General features: G+C 41.3%; 1 protein-coding gene across 2 annotated transcripts in view; it reads left to right on the forward strand.

Annotated features, from left to right (window-relative positions):
- Nucleotides 1-24,030, forward strand: part of RNF144A (ring finger protein 144A) — a 138,135-nt gene that overhangs the window by 91,607 nt on the left and 22,498 nt on the right. For both annotated transcript variants that reach the window (XM_037813070.1, XM_037813071.1), the window contains 4 exons: nt 12,222-12,326; nt 12,492-12,552; nt 19,992-20,199; nt 23,179-23,326. In XM_037813070.1, the coding sequence (XP_037668998.1) occupies nt 12,222-12,326; nt 12,492-12,552; nt 19,992-20,199; nt 23,179-23,326 (522 nt within the window). The remainder of the gene's footprint in view (nt 1-12,221; nt 12,327-12,491; nt 12,553-19,991; nt 20,200-23,178; nt 23,327-24,030) is intronic.

Raw genomic sequence — 24,030 nt, forward strand, 5'->3', positions numbered from 1 at the left:
CTCTGCCTTCTCATTTGAGGCTGTTTAATGGCAAAGGTTCCACGTCTAAAGTGTTGGCCTTCACTGTGGCAGGGCAGAAAGAACTCTGTGAATCATGCTCAGGCTCTTAAAGGCTTCTCCCAGAGGTGACTCCCCAATTTTGCCCTAGTTTATTGGCCACACTTAATTTAAAGGGATGGAGAAGTGCAATCCTCCAGCAGGGTCAACAGTGGTTTCCATCCTCTCGTCCCGCTCAGACCACATTTGGAGCATCATGGTCATTTCTTGGCAGTTACATTTTACAAAATAATTGACAGGCTGTCACATGTCCAGAGAGTAGAGAGTAGGAAGGTGAGGGGCCATGAAACCACTTGCCTGTAGCTATTTTATTTACCAAACTCCTATGGAACATCATTCTGTGCTCGGTGTAATGAGAGTGAGAAAAACACTGACTGGTGATTAGGAAAAAATTAACAATTGAGTAAGGTGTGCATAAGCCCTCAGAAGAGCTTGTCAGTCCCATGGGACAATCACGCAGGTACTCAGGTAATATTTTATGCTTCAGAATCAGCCAGTGTCAGGGATCTATCAATGAACGTGGGGATTTTGCCAGGATGCTTGAGGGATTGGTTTGAACTGTTTTCTGGCTCTTAGTTTGCACCTGGATCTGCTTATGAGAAAAGACCAGCTCTGTGGTTCTGGAGACCAGCTCATGAGCAGGTGGGTGGAAGTTACAAGGGCTTTTGGCTCTGGAGTCAGCTGTAGTAAACTTCCTGTCATTGAAAGCATTCAAGGAGTGGAGAAACAATCCAATTATATGTAAGAGTCATCAAATAAAGAGGGAATTTTGTAGGCACTTAGTGGTATCTTCCTACCCTAAAACTCTGAAATAGGTTCTTTCACAGAAATGTTAGGTCCACTTATATAAATAAGCTTTTCAGGGCATCAGAGACGTGTGGGCAGACTTTGGGTCGTGTCCCAGTGAGGACACGTGGGCTGCAGTGGCTGAGGAGGCCTCTGTGGCCCGCAGGCCTGACCCTCGGGGACACCCTGCACTTCTCTTCTCAGCCTTCCAACAGGCTTCATGTTTCTTCACGTGGGTGGAAGGGCAGAAATGCAGAAAAGACCACGATGGAAGCCTTTGAGTAGTGCGCTCCTGGCTGACCGAGCCGAGAGCTTCCAGTGGCTTCCACAGCCTTGGCAGACATTTCAGTGGGATGCCGAATTGCCTAGGCCTGAGAGCACGGGTCTAGGAGAGAGGGCACTTCCATTCCAATGCTGTTCAGAGAGCTGACGGAAAGGCCTTTGGCTGTGAGCTTTCAGGTGGGCACCAAGAGATACGTTCCTCTCTCTATAGCAGCCACGTGCCATTGATCTTTCAGTATCCCGTGCTCCCATGATGCTCATTGACAATTCTGCAGACTCTTTTGGTCCCCCCATACGTGTCACATTGAATAGTTGCAACTAGAATATTGATGTTTTATTGCTGCCAAAGTCATTTATAGTCCTGCAGCGGCCAGAATTAGAAATAGTATTCTCCCTACGAAGTTGGGGAAATGTAAACATTAGGTACTAAAGTTCCCAACTCGAGATTACAGATTCCTACAGATCTAAGAAGGGGGAAATGTCAACTTTATTTGTCCTTGGTGGTGGTGGTGGGGCAGCCTAATGAAAATTATATTTTAACCACACCAAAATTAAATACGCCACATAAAGCATGTAATTCCTTTGCTGTGAGCTGGAATTATGTCTCTGATACTAATTATTTCTTGATGATTAAAAGTCCTTGCCATTCGAACCCAGATGAGAGGAATTAAAAAATAAAGATGGAAAAATGTTTGCCTAAAGTGTAGCTTTTGTAGGCAAAATCTTTTCTACACAGAATCATAGACATAATGGTTATAAAAGCAATTCTTTACAGTTTAAGAAAAAAAGTAAAGTTTGTATGGACTTGCTGATTGGGTCTTGTCATTGAACACAGACTTTGGAATTTAAACCCAGGTCTTCATTCTGTCTCTGCTATCTGCTAATTATGTGATTTTAAGCAAGCTGCTTAATTTCTCCCAGCCTTAGTTTCTTCATTTCTAAAGGACAATCAACTTCATGAGCAAATTATATGAGATAACGTATATAAGGTATCAAGCAGTAGCAGGCTTGGTTACAAGTAATGCAAATATCTTTTCCTTTTCTTTTTATCCATCGCCAAGGCCACTCAACGATTATGCTGCGGAAATGCTTCTTAGACCCAAAATTTCTGATTATTTATCTTAGTTGCATTTCCTCACCTAGAAATCAAGTGGATTGAGATGATGGACCTTAATGTATACATCTTTATCTACCTAGCAGCTCTGCATTATATATTCTGTACATAGTGGACGTTTATTCACTTTAATTTTCCAACATTTACTGAGCACCTCCCTGTGCCAGGTTCTCCGAAAGCACAGGTAAGATTACAATCCCTGCCCTCCCTGGTCTCATGATCAGGAGGAGAGACACATGTGGGTTACTCTCATTTGGGGTGGAAAGTGCTGTATTTGCAGTATGGACAACACAGTGTGACAGCACAGAGAGGGGAACAATTAATTCTAGCTTCTAGTATCAAAGAAAGCCTCAGGTCATTTGGAACTACCTCTTGAAGAAGGCATGAGCAGATAGAGCCGTCACAGTGGAGGCAAGCAAAGGAAAGTGGTGTCATAGCATGATGGGACCAGATCCAAAGGCTTTTGCTAGGGTTTTGACTCGTTTCTAAGATGGTGACATAATCGGCAGGGACTAGAAGGGGAAGAGGCAACTATAGAGGTGGAGCAATGGTGGATGGTGATGTACAGAGAGAGAGCAATTTGCTTTGGCATCTGTTGGAGCAGCCAACTCTAGGCCTTCATCAGGTCGTACACTTCCTATGTTGGACCAGAGCCACACAGGGGGCAGGAAGGTTAGAATCCAGAAGGGGCACACATTTTCCAAAGAGACAAACTTTTCTGCATGATATTGTTTGCATTAGTAGCCATAGTTTGAGACAGTCTATGGGAATAGTCTGTTATGGTTGAAAGAGCACTAGACTATATAAATCACGAATCTTGGGTAATTCTAGCATTGGCTCTGGTATTAAATACTCAGGCAATCTTGGGTAGGTTCGTTAATCTTTCCTGTCATCTCTTCATTTCCTCATCTAGGAAATGAAAGTTGGACTACTCGGTCTCCGAGGCATCTTTGATCTTTGAGAATTCATGAACTTGTCATTTTCCAGTGCTACTGCCACAACATTTATTTGTGTATCCATTAAGATCCTTCATATAACAAGTGCCGGGCAACCCAAATCCATATAGCTTGAAGGAAGAAAATCTCATTACTCTGCAGCTTTGCTTTCAGCCTCATCCTCAAACTCTATATGGTAACCCCCTAGAAGTTTGCAGCACCAGGATCTCCCCATCATGGTAGCAAAGTGATGGTAGTAGCTCGAAACATCACATCTTCACCCCACATTGTCCATTAGGAGAGAAAGAGGAGGTCTCTTTCAGTAACTCCTGTAAAATAAATATGACATTTCTTTTTTCTAGTCTGTACCTTTCTAGCCTAATAGATTGTATGACCATCACTGATCCTATTTCTGTGGCTTCTGAAATGGGGTACACTGATTGGCTTAAGCCAGTCACAACCTACCCCTAGAGAATGGGGAGGGATCAGTCTCACCCAGATCACCTGGCCAAGAATGTGTAAGGGAGTTGATTGGAGGAAGTTCAGGACACTGCTTGGAAGGGGGTAAAATTGCATCTCCATCCTCAACCTGGAAAATATCTTTTATAGTTAGAATCCCCCTAAATGAAAATTCCTTGGCATAATCTGCCCTTGCCTTTTTAATTTTTCCCCACCCTCACAGCTCCATTTCTTACACTCCTCCCCACTTCCTCAGTCTCCTATACTCAAACCATTTCTAAACTACTTGCACCTTTTCAACTCTTCTTATATCCAGTGCTTAAACTTGTAACAGCATTTGCCATACTATGTTGAAATTATTTTTACTCATCTATACCCTCCACTAGGTGAGCTTTTCAAAGGCAAGGATTTTATTTTGTTTTGTTTTCCCATAAACTTTGGCACATTGTAGGCACTCAAAAAATCTTTTTGTGGCTTGAATGTTATGTACTTGGATTCCAAATGGTTTAATGCAACTAAGAGCACGATGCTACTTTTATTGTTCCTGTTTTTACTATTACTACTTGTCCTGCTGCTACTCCATGTCTACCTCTTTTATGAGATGTGTCTATAAAATCATAGGCTCAGTAGATTTAAGAGGAAATAGACCTCTATCTTACCCACATTGCATCAGCCTGCCCTGGTAAGATTGAATCCTAGGGAGCAGTTTTCAGGGTTCTTTCACTCACGATCCCTTTACTCAAATGAAAGGCTCTAGGAAAGCCTAAAATAATGTATAATGGTTGGAACGAGACCTGCTCTGTCAGTGCAGGGTTTTGGGGCCAAGAGACTAGACTATTTATCTCTCTGTGGCACGCTGGCTCTTGGGGGGTTCTGGGGCCCCTGGGCCTCTGAGGGATGTGGACCCCCGGCTCTCCTCTGTGGTCTGAGAGCTCAGAGGTGGAGGAAGGTGGTGTTGGTCCAGTGCTGTGCTGAGTAGAAAGCCTCATTCTGGTCCTTGTTCTGCAGATAGGGAAAAGGCAGAGGTGGAGGTGGGGGTGACCTGAGGTGCCCTGGGTAAGTTCCAGAGCTGGAGAGGGCCCCAAGAGCTGTGGTTTCCAGCTGTCAGAACGACCGCCAAGTAGAGACCGAACTCTGCAAGTTCTCTTCTGTGCTCTCTGTATACAGAACATTTTCCACGTCTGTGTTGTCTTAAGACATTGTGCCAGACACTTCAGATTCTGACACTCTTCATAGGCTAAAGCCAGAATGTTTTTCATTTTTGTCTCTGACTTTTAGGATCCCTCTAAGACCTTACCGTATTGATAAAAGAGGATGGGCATAATATTTGTTGACTATGTTTTGTACCAAATGTTTTTCTTTATCGTCTAACTTATTGCTCATAAAACTCTGTGAAACAGGCAGTATAACTGTGACTCGGAAAGATGAAATGATCCACTCAGGAACGAACACTAGGTTTGTCTTGAGTTGGATGCACGTGTCCCTTGCAAAAAACCTGCTCATTATTTTTAAAAATTTTATGTGTGGTATTGATTAACTAAAACGCTAGGTCTTTGTGATGAAGTCTTGTTTGGGTTAAACAGTATTTTTTCTTCTGTATGACTGTGATTTTTCAAATTCAGTACAGTGAATGTGTTGTCAGCAGCCACGGCTTCTCTTGCAGCTCGGTTTGTAAGCATGAGGGTGAGCCAAGCATGCTCCGTTCTGTGGAGAGGATGCCACATATCTCCCGAGTCTCTCACTTCCTCTCAGCCAGCCCAGCACTGCCTCAGAGAGAATAGGAAGGTTAAATGGTTTACAGTTCTCTGTGAAAGAGCAGAGAGAAAGCACAGCTTCAGCTCAGTTTCTTCCTCTTGTGGCCAAAGAGAAGCAATGAAAAGCCCTACCTGAGTCTGCAGGGAGCCTCCCGAGTTACCAGAGGTGGACTTCTGACTTGTCTTCACACCCTCCCTGACCATCCCCTCCCAGCCTCACCCTGCCCCCAACACCCTGGGTTCTGTCAGTGATGGAACCCTATTACTCTTGACTACCTCTTTATCACTGTGGTCACTGACCCAGGTCTCAGAACAGAGCACTTCTGAGAACAAGAAACGATTCTCACTGCTTTACAGTTCTTCCGGGGAATACCCACTGTAATAGTCAGGGTTCTCCAGAGAGACAGAGAACAAACCCAACAGGATAGAGAATATATATATATATATAGATATAGATATATGAAGACAACTATGATAATTGGTTCAGACTCTGTAGGGCAGGCTGCAAGCTGGAAACTCCTGTAAAGGTGGTGCTGAAGTCCTTAGCCCAAATTCCCCAGGGGAAGCTGGCTGACTGGAAATTCCAACAAAGCCAATGCCAAAGTTGAGGCAGAAATTCTTCAGCCCTCTGAAATCCTCATTTCTGGCTTTTAAACCTGTAACTGGTTGAATGAGGAGACTACCATACTGCTGAGGGCAATCTCCTTAGTTGCTAGTAGATTCAATGAACTGATTGTAGATGTAAATCCCATCTAAGAGACACCCTCCAATACTTGACCAAACTGGACACCAAAGTTGACACATGAAATTAACCATCACATTCACATTTTAGTGATTGCAGACTGGAATACAGGTCATACCCAATTCCCCATTTGTGAGCTGATATCTTACAACTGCTTTCCCAAAACCAAGGTGACATGTTGCCCTGATTGAGAACCATTGGCCTGGACTATTTTAATTGGGTTCCTTCCAACCATTGGGTTCATCCTCATACTGATGAGAATGGAATCTTGTAAATGAATGATTCTATGATGTAATTCCCCTCCTTACACACTTTGAATGGTTCTCCATTGCCTCCATAAATAAAATTCCATTGCTAACTGATTACTTTCCATTCTCATCTCTCACCACATCCTTCCTACATTCCACTGGAGCCAAATACTCTGTTCCTTGAACACACCATTTATTGTCAAGCTTTCATGCCTTTCTCATGATGCTTCTTTGGCCTGGACGGGCCCAGCTAAATAAAGCTTTCCCCAGTTTCCCGTGCATGGGATTAATCATTTCTTCCCTGTTTAACAAAATCAAATAAATAGCATCTGTGTTTAGCCTGCATCTTATTTACTCTCAGCCCAGTGCATCTGTTTCCATGCGTTGCCCTGTGAGATGTGGTGATGGCCCTCCCAGGGCCTCTTTGCCTCTGTCACGGCTCCTGGCATGCTCTCATGCTACAAGTAGATGCTCGGTGCTTATGGGTTGAAATGACCTGAAAATCCCAAACATTTAGTGACAAGCTCTCAACTGACCCCTTCTGACTTGGTGTTCTTGAAAGAAAGTTGAAGCCCAGATCCATCTGCCCATATCTTTACTGAGCATATCTTTACAATAGCAGGCCCTGTGAGGGTTAAAGAGAAGTATGAAAGTCCTTACCTCTGACCTTATCTGCAGTTAGGGAGATAAAACGTGCATTGATACTCCAAGTGAGCATTAACTGTGCAAGGCTGCTGTGCTAGGGCGCCCAGATAGAGCGTGTGGCATGTGCCCAATCAAGTGACCCTGGCCACTTGGGCTTGGGCTCGAGCGGGCTGGAAGGCTTTTTGGTGGTGGAACTTCTGCAGGGATAGAACAAGGCTGGTGGGTGGCCATGAAGGGTGGGATGGGATAAAAGGAATTAATATTTGTGGAGGCTCTACTTTGTTTGGGGGCAGGTCTAATTGTTCCAACAGGGATAGTAACTGCAAGGTAGTTGTGTTCTTGTTTGCAGCTGAGGGATGCAACTGAGTCTTAGAAGCCGTTAGAAAGAAGCCCAAGCAAACAGAGAAGCAGAGAACCGATCTGAATCTAAACACAGCTGATTGTGAAGCCTGTCTCTCTCCTCTGCACCACACTTGATCTTTGGCAAAGTTGTGGGAGAAAGTCTATTTTGTTGTTGTTTTTACAAAATCAGCCTCCATATTTTGAACTTATTTGCTTGTGATTAAAGTCGCATTCCTAAGACCCTGAGAAAACATGATCTTTGTCAGAAAGTACACTGCAGAGCTTGCTGGGATGTTTGGTCCAGGCTTCCCAGACCACCCAGGGAGAGTTGCTAGGGGCTTCGTATGAAGCTGCTCCCAGAAAGCTGTGCTGAGGTTGTGGCTCCAGCCTCCTCGACAACAGCTCTGCAAAAAGGGGCTTGGCCTTTCAGCCTTTGGTTGGGACCAGGGCTGCCAGTTCAGCCAACTTGCAGTTACAGGGTGTAAGGTGATGTACCTTTTGTCTCAGGCCCCTGCTCCTTTGCTGAGATGCAAAGGATTGTGTGTTTTTAGGTGTGTGGCTATTCTATGCATATTTTACTCATCTATCCATCTATCCCACATCCGTCTATCCAAATAGCATTTGTTAATCCATTTTCATTTGCAAGTATTCTGTTAGGCACAGAGAATGGTAAATCATAAATAGTTCTTGTTTTCAAAAAACTTGCAGTCCATTAGAGAAGAAGCACATACGATGGACCACTGATAGTTAAAGAAAGGCCAAGCAAAACACATAGTGAGAATGTCAACAATATTCTGGGGGAACTGCTGTCAACCCCTCACCATAGCTGTAGAGTGATCACTTTTCTACATTCCAGGCTTATCTCACTCCACATTTTGAGGAGCCTGAGGTTCCAAGAGATGAAGTACTTTGCCCACATAACCCAGCAGTCTGATAAGTGGTTGAGCTGGAAGTCAAACTCAGTTTGGAGTGGTTCCAGGGTCCTTGCTCTTTAAACAGTGTTTATTGGGATTCCTCTGGTATTGTTTGGTCATGTCTTCATGTAATGTTTTAAGTCATGGATCCCTGATAAGTATGAGTCACTCAGGTGTTTTCCTCTGCTGTGATGATCCTCAGCAGCCAAACAGCCATAAAGGGAGACAACAGACAAAATTCAGTCTTGCTGCAGTTTTAAGCAAGGCAGATATGAATCCCTGGGCCCCTGTTCCTTAGAAGGAAAATTCTGACACAATAGAGGTTGATCTCACGAATTAGCAGTGTGGTTGCACATCTTTTGGACCAGGGTTATGAAGAGTTGGAAGAGAAAATGGAAAATGAAATGACTGGAACATTCTGGAACTTTCTGTGGTTTATGCCACTGTCCCTCCCCCTTTGTTCAGCTGATTCCCATTTTCCTGGAATGCCCCTGTCCCTCTGGCTAACTTTTCATCTCTGGAAGCCTCCCCTAACCCACCTGGGTGGGGCTTCTCTGTTTTTCCTCTAGTGGAGCACATAACATCATGTATTATAATTATCGGTTGTTTTTTTTTTTCTTTTTTTTTTTGCCCACAGTAGGCTGTAAATATCTTAATATCTTAGAGCGTCTTTGCATTCCTGGCATCATGATCATGTGAAGGAAATATATCTGAATTGATGCAAATTTTGCCAGTTTAAAGTATCTACAATTCTTTGTTCAAAGAAAAAGTTTACCAGGCAATGAAAAATATTTAATAAAAGATTACTTATAAAATAGTTTGTAATTGAGGAGAAAGAGGCCCCCAAAATAAAATAAAATAAAAAACCTCAAGCCGCCACCAACTTTGGAGTCAGGTACACCTAGGTTTGAGTCCTAGATCCCCTAATTTATAAACTACAACTTTGGACCAGTTGCTTAACTTCCCTGAGCCTTGGTTTTCTCATCTATTAAGCAGGGGTAATAATACCTTCTAAAATTATCAGGTTTGTTTAGTAGGCTAACAAAGGTAAAATGATTAACATAGAGTGCTTATAAGGCATTGGATTACTGTAGCTATTTTTATTATTAATGATATATGATAGGAAAATGCCTCATTATAAGCTCATAGACTGTACTTATTTGTACGGACGTTTCTCTCTGTCTACTTGTTATGCTCATTTGAAGACATCTTTTTGCTATTAGATTTAAAAACATAGCATGTGAGTCATGACCCATTTTATATCTGGAAAAAGACAGCTTGTTTTTGATGGATGAGAGGCTGGGCACTGAGCTCCTCATCTATCTTTATATAGTAAACAAATTGATGCTTCCAGAACATAATCACTTTGCAAATTGTGCAGATGCATTCAAATGGCATAGAATATTCAGTTTGGTAGCTTTCAGCCAGACATGACTCACTATTCTTTACCATATGCAAGCTCTTGAACAATGGCATTTAGAGATCTAGACATCCCCAGGGTGTACATTTCAAACCAGTTTTAATAGTTCTGTTGTATTTTGCTTCTTAGGGAGAATCAAGCTCTCTCATTATATACGGATCTGCACAATAACGTGCAAGTTTCAGCATTGTATCAGTTTAAGGCATCCCAGTGGCCTCCAGAATCCCAATTTAAGCAAACCTAATTATAGAATGCAAAATAATGATCTTCTTGCTGAGGTGTTGATTTTTTCAAATCTGTAACTATAAGAAACATGTCACACAGAAAGACAAACAACAGAGAATAACAGTCACTGTTTAGTTCACTACTGGGAACCAGAAATTGTGCTAGTGTTTGTATCTACTTTATTTCTGTCACAGAAGCCCGGGCAAGATGGGTGTTCCTATTTTAGCATTGAGGAAGCTGGGGCCCAAGCACATTAAGTAGCTTGTCTGTGACTTTAGACTAGAAGGTGGTAGAAAAAGGATTACACTGTCTAGCCCCAAAGCTGATGGTCTTTCTACCTCCTCATGTTGCACTGAGATATAAACAGGACATTCCAATTGTCTTCCAGCTGTAAACAGGCCATTGTCCCCATGCTTTATCACTCTAGTCCCACCACTGCAATATCTCCCAAAACAGATTGGCTCATGCTGCCCATACCCTGTTTCAGACTTCATTGATGGAGATCCAACATTTTCACCCCTCCCTGGTTTTATTCTCTGCCCCTCCCGTTCTGGGGACAGTGTTTGTATGTGTTTGAATGAGTTTGTCTCTGGAACTTCTGCTATCTTGTGCCTTGAATGGAGTTCCAAGTCTCAGCTCATCCATACTCAGTACTCTGAGAAGTCTTCCTAAATCCAGCTGTGTCTGAGAATAATCTAAGTTTGGGGCCTCTGCAATCATCGGGAGACTGAACAGATCAAAACAAAAAATAAAAATGCGGGCTGCCACTCAGGGACATGAGTTTATAGTTGGCCACATTGCAATTTGTGCATGAAACCATAACTTTATGTTTATTATTGCTCTTGAGAAAAATGTGGGGAAATGGCTCTTTTTGAAAATTGCCTCCATTTTTATTTTTTAAAGAGATAGCTATCTAGAGTCCTTAATGAATGAGATATTCTGGTTTTTTAGAGTGGAGTGAATTATCAATTTAAAGCAAATTATTCTTTATCTATTGAGCATATAATACTTTCCTTATCTTTTTCTGGACTCTCCCTTGCATCAAATTCTTAGAACTCCCCTGTGAGACAGGTCAAACGACTACAATTTATAAGTCAGGCAAATGACGCTGAGAGAGAGATGAAGTGACTTGTTCTAGACCATGGAACTTGTAGACTTGTAGGAGTTGAAACTGTGTCACCTTAGATTCTTCCTTCAATAATAACCACACAGTCTTGTAATGAAAAGAATTATACTTTTCTGGGGGGTAGTCGGGGGGTTGGGTTTAGGAAACAGTTCGGAGGCTTTTCTTGATAAATTGTTATCATAATATTATCATTTTGCTATTATAATATTGTTGCTATTATGAATCCCAAATACTGTACTGGGGCTGTGACTAAAAGTTGATTTGTGGTTGCTGTTAAGATATTGTACCTTGTTTTCCCTTTTCCCCTCATTTAATGACCCAGATACCCATGGTCTTTGAATTCTTACATAATCCCTTCAAAGTTTGTGTCTCTAGTCACTTTTGGTAGTGAGCTCACCTGAAGCAGCTGGTATTTTTGTTTTAAACTGGTATTTATGATGTGATTTTCAGGGAAACACTGGATTCCTAATACTATTAAGACTTTGTAAAGCAAGAGTAAATTGGTGCTGAGAAAGATCTCACAATCTTTTATAGTAACTATTACTTTGTGTTTACCATTTGATCTTTTTTGACTTGCTTCCAGATTTTAAGCAGCACTCCCAAGTAGTTCATTGAGAAAAGCATGAAGTTTCTAGTGTCAAGCAAACACAGGTTTAAATCCAGTCTCTGCCCTCTGTAGCTGAGTAAACTGGCAAGTTCCTTCTTAGGTGTCTTAGTTTTGACTTCTAAAAGGTGGAATGGTAATAATACATTCTTGTAAGACTGTTCTAAGGATTAAATGAAATAATGTAATATAAAGAATTTAGTACAGTGCCTGACACCTAATATATATTTGAGAATTACCATTTCCTAACCTCCTTCACTGCCTGTCTTCCTACTGTCAGAAGTTACTGGATTTCATGTTGGCTAAGATTTTTCACAGAGCTCTAACCCACAGCTCTAGCTTCGTTGTCAAGCACGCAGTTCCTGGCCCACACTAGGTACCTAGTAAACATTTGTTGAATGAATAAAATCTCTAATTTGGTGGTTGTTATAGGCTGCACAGTGAAAACAGAAAATTGTAATGGAACAATTCTGCTTGATCGATCACTTTTTTTTTTAAATACATCACTGCTTCTTGGGCCTTAAGGAAGTAAAGATGTTTACAGACCCCCTCTCTGTTTTTCTTTCAGTGCCTGAAACAATATGTTGAGCTCTTGATCAAAGAAGGACTAGAAACTGCAATTAGCTGCCCTGATGCTGCCTGCCCTAAACAGGGCCATCTCCAGGAGAAAGAGGCATGTGCAATTAAATACATCAAGTTTTGGTTTTTTGTTTTTATTTTTTAATGTGTACAAATATATGCTCCTTAGCTTATCAGGATGTGTTGGTTTCTGTTTAGATTTACATTGCATTATATTCTAGCCTTCATCTTGTTATACAATTTGTATTTTTCCCCTTAGATTGAATGCATGGTTGCAGCTGAAATTATGCAAAGATATAAAAAGCTACAATTTGAAAGAGGTAGGTGTCCCAGTATATTCGCCTTTTATAATTCCTGTCACCTTATCTGAATAACTTTGGGAGAACTCTTTTGATAGATAAGGTTTGTACATCACTTGGCTACAGTAAGAGTGAAAAGGCTGATTGTAAACTGCATTTCTGAAATTCAACTGGCATTTTGAATTCTGTGTGCAGCTCAATGTTTGAAGGCCTTGCTGGTAGTCTGGTAGCAGGAAGAATTTTATGATACACTGTTCATAGAGGTATGGGCATATGGGGGTGGTTTCAAGAGATATGATCCTTGTGGGGCATTGTTCCTCAGCCAGTTTAAGACCTAATGATTGAAGTCTAAACTCTTAGACTGGGCCTGAATTTAAAAGAAACCAAGGCATGGAAGGGGCTTCTGGGGCTAAACAGAGTGGTAATTGTAATCATCCCTATCACCCTGCTAACAGGAATCAAATGTGTAGCACTTTCAGTTTGCATTAATGCCTCACCACCTGTGCAGGCTAACTAGTAGTTGCTCAATTAATAATTGAATCACTTATCTCAATAAATTGATACAACTCTGCAATGTTAATTTGTCATTAAATTGATACTCAGAGAGGATAGCTGACTGGGCCTGATTTTGAAACCCCTGCTAGGTATGTGTGTGTCTTGTGGGGTGGATGGGGGTGAACCAGATCCTCTGACACTTGGTCCTGACCCTTCCCACAATGCCCTGTTCTGCACAGTTGCTGAAGCCAGGCATGATGCAACTTCAGGAAAGCAGATCATCTGGTGAGTGAGGGCAGATTGGTATTAACATTATTTTTGAGATTGCAGTGCAACTCATTAAAATGCTTTGAATCTCCAGGAAAGGTCTGTATCTTTGCTCCCTGAAATACTCCAGAATCTTAAATGATATTTTAAACAAATGATTTGACTCCATTTGGCCTCTCTTTTCATATATATTCAGGTGAGCCAAAGGCTCATCTGAAAAACAGCAAAATAACAAAAGTGTGGAGGTGAAGCTCCTTATGCCTAACTTTACTGAGAAGATAATGCATCCGAATTCTAAAACTTTCAGCATAGTTTGTGTGATTTGAATCTAGTATGTCCCCCACAAAAGCCATGTTCTTTTTTTTATACCATTTTTATTGTGAAATTTAACACACACATATATATATATACATAACAGTGATAACTTTCAAAGTGTGATTTAACAAGTAGTTAAGGAGCAAATTTCAAAGAATGTTATGGGTTACAGTTCCACTATTTCAGTTATTTCCTTATTGTGAAATATAACATTTATGCAAAAAGGTGATCAGTTTCTAAGTACAATTTAACGAGGAGCTATGGAGCAAATTTCAAAATGTTATGGGTTATAGTTCCACCATTTCAGTTATTTCCTTCTAGCTTTTCTAATACCCTAGCATCTAAAAAAACACATTTACATGAAGATTCAGTATTCGTAATCCTTCATTAAATCCTGTCTTGTCTGATGTTACCCCTTCCTCTTGTTTAATCACTTTCTCGATCTTCAGGGATGTCTAGGCAGTGGCCACCCTGATTTGTTCATGTTGGAAAGGGATGTTGACATTGTGGGGAAGGTGGCTGCAACTGGTGGTTGTTCTTAAAGAGGCTATTGCCTCTGGGTTTTAGGACTTGTCTGGTATAGGAACACTCTCTCCAGTAGATTTAAGTTTCTGAGAGATAAACTTAGTGAGTAGAACTTTTATAGACTCTCAGATACAGACCTAGGTATTTCAGGACTTCTGTTGGTAAGGGCATGGCATAATGTGGCCATTTGGGATATCTAGCTGCAGCTTGCGTAAGAGTAACCCCCAGGATAGTCTCCGGACTCTTTGAAATCTCTTAGCCACTGTGACCTTATTTTGTTACCTTTCTTTCCCCCCTTTTGGGCTAGAAGGCATTTTCAAACCCTGGATGCCAGGGCCAGGCTCATTCCTGGGAGTCGTGTCCCATGTGGCCAGGGAGATTTTCACTCCCCTGCGAGTCATGTCCCACCTAGAGGGAAGGTTAATGAATTTATTTGCCGAGCTGGGAAAAGCCATGTTCTTTTAATCCAGTCTTGTGGGTGCAGACTTATTATGGGTGGGATCTTTTGATTAGGTTGTTTCCATGGACTTGTGACCCACCCAACTGTGAGTGGGACCTTTGGATTAGATTATTTCCAGGGAGGTGTGACCCTGCTCATTCAAGCTGGGCTTTGATTAGTTTACTGGAGTCCTTAAGAGAGTTCAGGGGCTGACACAGATCCAGGCAGTTGGAGATGCAGACAGAAAGATGTATGGAGATGCTAAGCTAAGAGATGAAGCCCAGAGTTTGCCCCAAAGAAGCTAAGAGAGGACCCCCAGATGCTTAAGGAGAAGCTGAGAGAGACATTTTGGAGAGAAGCTAAGATACGTAATCCAGATTTTGCCCACGGGAGAAGCTAAGTGAGAAGCTGAGGCAGAAGCCCGGAGACATTTTGAAGAAAGCTACTGAAACCAGAAGCTAAATCCAGGAAAGAAGATTCAGCAGAGCCAGCCATGTGCCCTCCCATGTGACAGAGAACCCCAGATGCCATCAGCCTTTCTTCAGTGAAGGTATCCTCTTGTTGATGCCTTAGTTTGGACACTTTTATGGCCGTAGAACTTTACATTTGTAACCTAATAAATCCCCATTCATAAAAGCCAATCCATTCTGGTATTTTGCATAATGGCAGCTTTTAGTAAACCAGAATAGTTTGTAATAGCTGAAATCTACCCTCCCTCTTCCTTAAATCTAGGTGCTACTTTCTCAGATCTAGTTTCAGATTCTTGACTTTGTCAGGCATTCACTATTGAGACACAACCCTGGGTTTCATGTTTAAATGAAAAACAAAGTCAAGATGGAAATGGAATGCAAAATAGACTATAGGAAAATATCAAGAGTCTCCTAGTTTAGTTGAATGCAGAGATCTTTTTAAAAAAAGAAATGCTAAAGATAGCTATGTTTCCTCTCAAGGCTTACTTTAAAAAAAAAAAAAATAAAGTATGGCCAACTTAAAAAGTAGAAAATAGGATTTTTGATGACATTGAAATTTGTTTTCAAGACCTTGTTTCTTTAAATGGCAAATGCCATTTTGGTTTGCAATAGTTTATAGCTTAAATGTAAGACCATGTGGTATAAAAGTAAGTATGTAGAGATCTAAAATTGATTAATTTGTATTTCTGCAATTTTCAGTGTCTTTAAAAGCATTTTCCAGAGAGAATTTTGACAGAAACTGGCAATTGTTTGGATTACAAGAAATGAACTTTCTCTGACACTGAATTTAATTTAAAAATGCAGCTGGGTAAATTTTCCTACCTAACTTTTGTTATTCCTTCAGTACTTTGGCTTAGTCAGAGATGATTTTTTTTTCTTTTGCATAGAACAGGCCAACTTGAAAGGTTTAAAACAATCTTTCAAATCTATCATTTAAAACATTTTATTAACATTTTGCTAAAATCTAAAAAAAATTGGATTCTTAATAAGACAAAAGATCTGTCTGGATGAAATGTTAAAATGTTGGAAAAGTTAGAGCTAAAATATAGCCAGTACATTTACAAGTTTTGAGATGTGATCAGAAAGCAAATTTTGACTTGTTCTATCCCTTTAAAATATAGTAAGTTGAGAGTGTCCCCAGAAGAAAACTCAGACTCTTCCATGATTTTCTGATAACATTTAGTTAACAAAACATCTTGTGGTCAATTTAAGTCACAGGCATTCTCTCCATTTAGTTTTAGAATGCCCCATGTAACACCATATACAGTGTTCCATAAAACACCTTTGGTTTTAATTTAAACTTCTCTCCTCTACTAGCTGGGGCCTTTGGTAAGCAGGAAACCAGGAAGGGGGGTATGGAATGTTTTTGTTTTCTCCTTCTGAGTACCTACTTCCCCAACTTGATAACTCCAAAATCTGTGAAGTGGGGCAGGCTTTCGAGAGAGGTAGAGTTGACTGGCTTGTCCCATTATAAGGTATACATGTACCTATTTGAGCACTAGCTATGCTAAGCTGCATGTGTTGATTGACACATTGATCACTCCTTCACTCATCCCATCTTAGAGGCAGGAATTATGGCTTACTCATTTCTTTATCCCATTGCTAGTATACTACCCGTCAAATAGATGTTGAATGGTCAAGTCTTCTTGTTTTTGTTCTTTGTTTTCTAAGGAAAATAAATCTCAAAGAGTTGATGAAATAATTTGCCCACATTACCCACCAGTAACAGGGGCGTAACCAAAACTGAGGATTTCTGAAAATTATACTTTTCTCACCAGGGGATCAAAACATCCACCTCAGTCCTATAGTGGATACACCAACCAGGAAGTAGGATAAGAGCTAATACATGAAAGTAGATTGGATGCATTTTATTTTACTGTGTGCTTCTGAAATTTAAAAAACAAAACAAAACTATTGTTATAAATAAAAGCACCTTTAAAAAAAGTCTTGGACATTTTCATAAGTGAGGCATAGGGCCCTGCTTCATTAATCTATTATGGACATATCTTTGGGAGATTGGAGCAATGATCAATGTATTCTAGTTTGCAGAAAACATGGTTTTCCTTTTCAGAAAACAAATTATATGCAATATATTTTATATTAGATATAGCATATCTAATGTATATTGTAGATTAGGTAGACATGGATAGTATATGTGGGTATGTGTATGTATTCTCAAAAGAAAAACTTTCTGGTGTTGCCTGGTGTGGATTTTCTTATTTATTTATTCATGTCCTGTACTCACAGCTAACAGAATTCAGCAGTGGTAAAAGTGATTTAGAATATTAATAGAAGTCTGAGCCCCTAAGCCTCGGCTGTATTCACGGGGTTTAATAAATGCCAGACAGCACAGGCAGGGTTTTTGTTCTAGGCATATTGGACAGATTATTTGCCCTTTACCTTTCTAATAGGGAATCTGTCCCTGGGGGGAAAGGCAGTGCCAGGCCACAACTCTGTGAGTACAAATGCCAAAAATTGTAAACTGTTGCCATGGAACTTTAGGTCTCATCCAATCCGTCATATAATCAGTACTTTCATTATGAGGTGGCATCGAGCGTCTTCGTTTCATCATGCAAGGAGGATGAATGGAGATAGCACATGTCAGTAAAAAGCATGGAGAGACCTGGACACAGCTTTGGAAACTCTGCCCCTTCCTGACTGTCAGGGGCTCCTCAGTGCCAGAGAAGGGGCAGGGGCAGCAGTTTTAACGGGAAGTTTCTGGATCGGACGAATTGTCCCGTAGATAGCTATGCCATGTTATCCATTTAGGATCTCAGGTAGACCAGCACTACACACAGTGTCGGATGGGAAAGAACAGTTTGAAGATGGTTCTTAATGTGTTTTATGCTGTGTAGCCCAGGGAGCCCCTGCATCTTACAGAGTTGTGTGATAGGTGCCATGTGGAGGGTCTCAGAACCCAAGCCCAGCATGTGTGTCCCCAGAGGCAGTGACTACATTTGACAAACCCAGTTCATTGGCTCTGACAGCCAAGAACATTCTTAAAAGAGCAAATATTGTAAATATCAGCTAAGAGGACCACAGCTAATTGTATTCATTTTTATGTACTATCAGGAATGTCATGAGCTGCTTTCTCATTATTATAATGAACATCAATAAAAGAATAGCACATTTTCCCTAACACCCCTCCAGAGTTCCTTTATATTCCCAAGTTCCTCGAAATCTTCGGCCAGACCTTCCAATTTGGTAATTTCAAACCATTGATTAATTCATCCTTTTATTTAAAAAGAGGGTCGGGGGGACTTACGTTAGATCAGAAGTGGGCAAACTATGTCCAGTGGGTCACGTCTTGCCGTGGTGTGTTTTGTAAACAAAGTTTTTTTGGAACGTAGCCACTTGCATTCCTTTACCTATTGTCTACGGCTGCTTTTGTGTTGTAACACAGAGTTGAGTTTTACCTGAGACCGTGTGGCCCACAAGGACAAAGAAGTGACTTTCTGTTCCTTTACAGGGCCATTAGATTACATTTAGTCATCCCTGTATTAGATGATTAAGCCACTGTTAAGATTATACCTGACTCGAGCTTGTCGCAGGTGGCTGCACTGGCTTCCCCATTTAATTGAGGAATATGGAAAAACATACAAAGGATGTGCATGTGTGTGTGTATGTATGTATGTACGCATATTGTCAAAACGACCCCACCTAATGATTTAGTAACCAAATTGCTGTTTATTCTGTGGCAATGTGTTTTGATGAGGTCTTGGCCCACCTAAAGCCCCCGACATGTTAATAGATTCCCAGTAAGAATAAATAATGCTTTCAACCCACAGGTGAACTGAACCTGCCCTGGCTGCCAGTCCGGCCGAGGTATTTGCAAAGACCTTTCCGTTTGTCTTCCGAGTTCCTCTAGCAAAATTCAATTATCTCCAATTACTTCCCAAGAACAATCTTGCTGAAAAGCTTAGAAATCAGCAGCTTACTTGAAGCCCTTTGAAATAGTACCATAATCCTTTGGCCTCAGATAGCTTTTTGGCAAAGAATTAGCATTCCGTGTGGGTTTTCCCTCCCACTCTCCTTTCATTAAGAATTCAGTGTCACACTGTACATGAGGGTAAATAAAATTAATTACCAGGTTCATAAGTAAGGACACCTCAGGACCAATCATTTATAAATAAATGCAATTTTTGAACCAGGATGTGAAGGAATGAGTGTCAAGGTATTCTGTTTTTAAAAAATAAACTTCTTAATTCTAATTTCATTCAGATTGGATTTCTTAGTAACTCGTGCTCCACTTTGGAGGGAAAACCTGGCCATCAAAGTGATAAATCTATGCCGTGGTTAGCCTGTGGCTTAGATTTCAATTTGGGAGGTCAGATGGTATTAAGTAGATGAACCATTTGATTGGAAAACTGTTGCAGCCATCTTACTTCCCTCCTTTCTTTCTATCCTTTAACACACATTTTTCTGAGGGCCTATTATGTGCTATATACTCAACCGGGTTGCAAGGATATAAGATTAAAAACACATGTCTGACTTGAGAAAGGTGTCTCCAAAGGGAGGCACACAGGAAAGCAGATTCTCACAATACAGTGCAGTAAAGCCCACGGTACATTGGCACCCAGAAAAATCCCCGACTGGGCAGTCAGGTAAAGGTTTCCAGAGGGATCTTGGCTGAGCCCTCAGGGACAAGTGGGGCTACCCCGGGGAGCCAGGAGCGCTTCCAGTAGAGGCAGTGCCCTGGGGTATTTGAAGATCTGTCATTCTCCCACATGAGTGTTCGGGGAGACGGTGGGAGTGACTGGCGGGGAGGCTGAAGAACCAGGCAGGCACCAAATCGTCAAGGGCCAGGCACCTCTAACTAAATTATCCGGGCATTATCCTGGCAGCTAAAAATGTTAAGCAATGGATCGACACGAGTCCTCAATCCTGGAACACAGCACCGTCCTTCTGTCTCCAGAATTTGATTTGTCTGTTGTGTTTTCCCATGTTAGAAGTGCTCCTAGATCCCTGCCGGACTTGGTGCCCTGCGTCCACCTGCCAGGCCGTCTGCCAGCTCCAGGACATCGGCCTGCAGACCCCTCAGCTGGTGCAATGCAAGGCTTGTGACATGGAATTCTGCTCCGTCTGCAAAGCCAGCTGGCACCCGGGCCAAAGCTGCCAAGAAACCATGCCGATCACCTTCCTTCCAGGGGAAACCAGGTAATTCTGAGCACAAGCTGCCATAAAAAACATGGGAGGGCTGGGAGAAGGAAGCATGCTTCCTTCCTGAAGGCCACCAGGGAGGACATGACTGCATCGTACACTCATCCTCTTGAGTCTCATTCAAGCCTTTATGTATTTATTTGTCTGTTTGTTCATTTTTCATAACTGACTGACTGCCAGGCCCTATGCAGAGTCCAGGGATTATAACAATGTATAAAAAACAAGTAATGTGCTGCCTACTTGAAAAGACAAATGTATGAATAGTGCATTACTATTAAGTATTTTAAGTCTTGTGATATCAGAAGTTTTCCAAGACTCTATGGTGATGCAGGGAATCCAAAATGGGGGATTAGGGTATGGGAACCCAGTAAGTAGACAGTGTTTATAAATAACAGAGAGCTCACCAAAATCAGATTGCCGAGTACCGGGGGCAAAGGTGTCCACATCTTCCTAAAATGGTGAGTCTGTGAAGAAGGAGATGGTGAGACATTACTCCATTTCTGTCCTCTTTCCCCATAGCCAGATTGTCAGGCTTTATGCCGAGGTTCAAACTCCAGCATTGTTATATGTATGTACCTATGTACATTATTGTATATATGCACCTATGTAAATTATTAGGTTGAACCTTAACAAGTTGATAACATCCAACTCCTTTTGACCTACAGAGTCTACAGTTTCATGTTGTTCAACTAGATATCAAGCTGCCCCATCCTTATGCAGCCCATGTCCTTGATAAAGGAATCCCCATCACTGTCCATCTCCCACCACCTGTGGGTTGGCCAGAGGTGTTATCACCTAGCTGCTCCCTGTTTCCTCCCCGGTTTCCCTCTTCCCACCCCATTCCCCACGACTTGACTTGCTCTCCAGCTACAGTGACGCTTATCCCTGGAACACACCCATTCACTGCTCTGTGGCTTGCACATTTATTCCTTATGCCTGGATTGCCCTTTCACTGCCCTCCTGTTCCTGGAATGCTCTTTGCCATCCTTCAAGATGGCTCACATCCCCTTTTTTGTGACGCTTTCCCAGTTCCCTAGGGCAGGGTTAGTGACTTTCATTTCTGTGTTCCCATTGCAGATTGTCTCTAGAGAATACATTACTAGTCATAATGTGTTTTAATTCGTCTGTTGATGTGGCTTATTCTTCTGTTTGGCTGAGCTCCTGACATCATTTGTTTATTTGATCTTTGTCATCCCAAATCTTGGCATACCAGGCTCTCAAATGAATCACTTGACTTATACTTAGGGTTTTAGACACTTCAGAACTTTCCAAGAAGAAATAAACTTCTCATATAGTCGGATTCAAAATAATTAGGAGGTCTTGATTTCCAGAATGTAGAAGTTAAGTAGAGGGCAGATTGGAGGTATTTGCCCATGTGAAGCAATCAAGTTATTCATATAAAAGAGAAATTCCCCTTTTAAATGAGTGAAAGGAAAATGAAACATCTTTCCTTGGTCAGGAAGATGTTCTCCATCCCATGATGCCGGGTCTAGATTCCTCCTATGGGCAGTTTTATTATCTTCCAGCCACAGTATTAATTACAGCTCTCATTTACTAAATGCTCACTATCTCTTGTCTATTCTGGGTTGATGTGGTTAACAACTGTAAACTCTTTTAATCCTGACAACACCCCTCTGAGGTTCATGGTATTATCCTCGTTTATGCAGATGAGGAGAATCAGACTGATAGTCTACAAAGTAGGGTAGCTAGGATGTGTCCATCTGTCTCAAGATTCCATGCTCCTAATGCCTAGGTTGTACTACTACCTTCTCAGTACTTCTTAACCTGAAACTCTCTACTAATGGACAAAACAGAATCATATTCAGCCGGAGTATACTTCAGGTTTACCTCACGGTGGAGGAGCTGTGTACTTATGAAAATCCTCCGGATGCAGCCAGATAGAAAATTCGGTACAAATAATCAGATAATACTAGAGTGAAACTATATTTAATACTTATATTGACTGTGGTGCTTGGGAAGATCCTTCAGGCATATTGCACTCCCGAATGCCAGAATTCACTCAACTTGGGTGCATTTATGTTCATAAGTGTGTTAAGTTCTTAAAAGGCTGTTCTCTCCAAAGGGAAATCATTTTTTCTCCTGGCAATATTTGATTGGTGCAATGAGTTCAACCAATATAGCAAATGTTTCCCTATAATCAATGATAACTCCTCTTAACAGTTTGCTGTTTGATCTTCCAGGTGTTTGCAGGCATGTTTTTAGCCTTCTTTAAAACATTAATGTCATGGGAATGGCATCTTTCTGTAGTCATATATAAATATCCATCTTATTTTTTTAATTAGCAAGATAGTATTATTGCTGCTATTTATCAGGTACTTCCCCCATGCTTGATAATACCGCACTGTGCTCTTTTCAAACATATTCTTGTGTTATGCTCACAATGATGGGAAAACCGAGGCTCAGAGACACTAGTTTACAGCTAGTCTTTCAAAGAACCAGCACTTAAAGCCTCTCTGCTAACCACTGCAAACCTAACCAGATTTCTCATTGAAACCAAGTTTGTAAATACAAACTAGGTATATCTAACAAAGCAATTAGTGTGTGTATGCATTTGTAACATTCATTTTCTCTGATAATAAAACAAAATTCGTAAAAACATCGAAACTTTGGAAAGTGTGCGAATATATGGATAATAACATAAAATTTGACCATAAATCCGTTACTTTTTCTCATGAGCCTTTTGCCAAATTTTCTTTTGTCTGTCCATACATTTCCAAATTTAGATATGTGCCTCTATTTCTCCTTTTTTCTCCACTGTCACCCTAACTGACGGATCCACAGATTCCTGGTTAGTGTTTTCTAGATCTTAAGGTGGTCTGGTTTTGTTTTGTTTCATGTAATGAAAAAAATAACCTCACTGCCTCGAGTTAATCTAATGCTTCCTGCTTAGCTGATGCTGACAGATCTCTCTCGGGATCCTACTGGGCTGAAGCCCTAATGAATTTCTCCCCATAGTTCTGCTTTCAAAATGGAAGAGGACGATGCCCCGATCAAACGCTGCCCCAAGTGCAAAGTGTACATTGAACGTGATGAAGGCTGCGCCCAGATGATGTGCAAGAACTGCAAACATGCGTTCTGCTGGTACTGCCTCGAGTCTCTTGATGTGAGTATAGCCTTAGGCTTTATATCTGTGTCTTTAATTTTGGGGCTCTGATTTAGAATGAGATAAACACCTGACAGGCTATTTCCATGAAACAGAGAAGTAACACTGTTAGACCTTTTCTCTGTGTTTATTAAAATATCGATTCAATTAGAGCAGTGGTATCAGAAGACAGTAAGTTCAGGGATTCTGGGGAGGAAAAGATAAAGTGAGGCTTGGGATTTGGCCTGGGTTTTAAAGGGATGTATAGGATCATGGGTTTTGTCTAAGGGGGCTGTTTGTAGAATAGCAGGATAAATAGAGGCAGGAAACTGCAAAGCATGTTGGTCATGGGGCAGTTTCAATACTTCAGGGACACTCACATCATCTACAGGGCAAAAAAAAAAAAAAAACCCCACAAAGTCCTTTCCTATCTCAACAGAAGTTTCTGGCTTCTTATGCCAGTAGCCTCCCGGGTGTACCCTATGCTGAGACTTTGTTGAGTGTTTCTGAAACACACCAGTTCTTGTGTGTCTCTGCCCTTGCTCAGTGCCTGCGAGTATACCTTTCTCTCTCACCCAAAGTACCAAACTTTTTCTGGAGCTTTGTGGGTAGTGCAAATGGCACTTCTTTTCAACATTCTGTTCTCCCTCCTAACTCAAGTCAGGGTAGGGGAGTGCATCTTGCCAAAATAATGATTTTAAAACTTTAGTTTTAGAAGAGTTCAA

Source organism: Choloepus didactylus, chromosome 20 (assembly GCF_015220235.1).
Source record: "Choloepus didactylus isolate mChoDid1 chromosome 20, mChoDid1.pri, whole genome shotgun sequence".
NCBI lineage: Eukaryota > Metazoa > Chordata > Mammalia > Pilosa > Megalonychidae > Choloepus > Choloepus didactylus.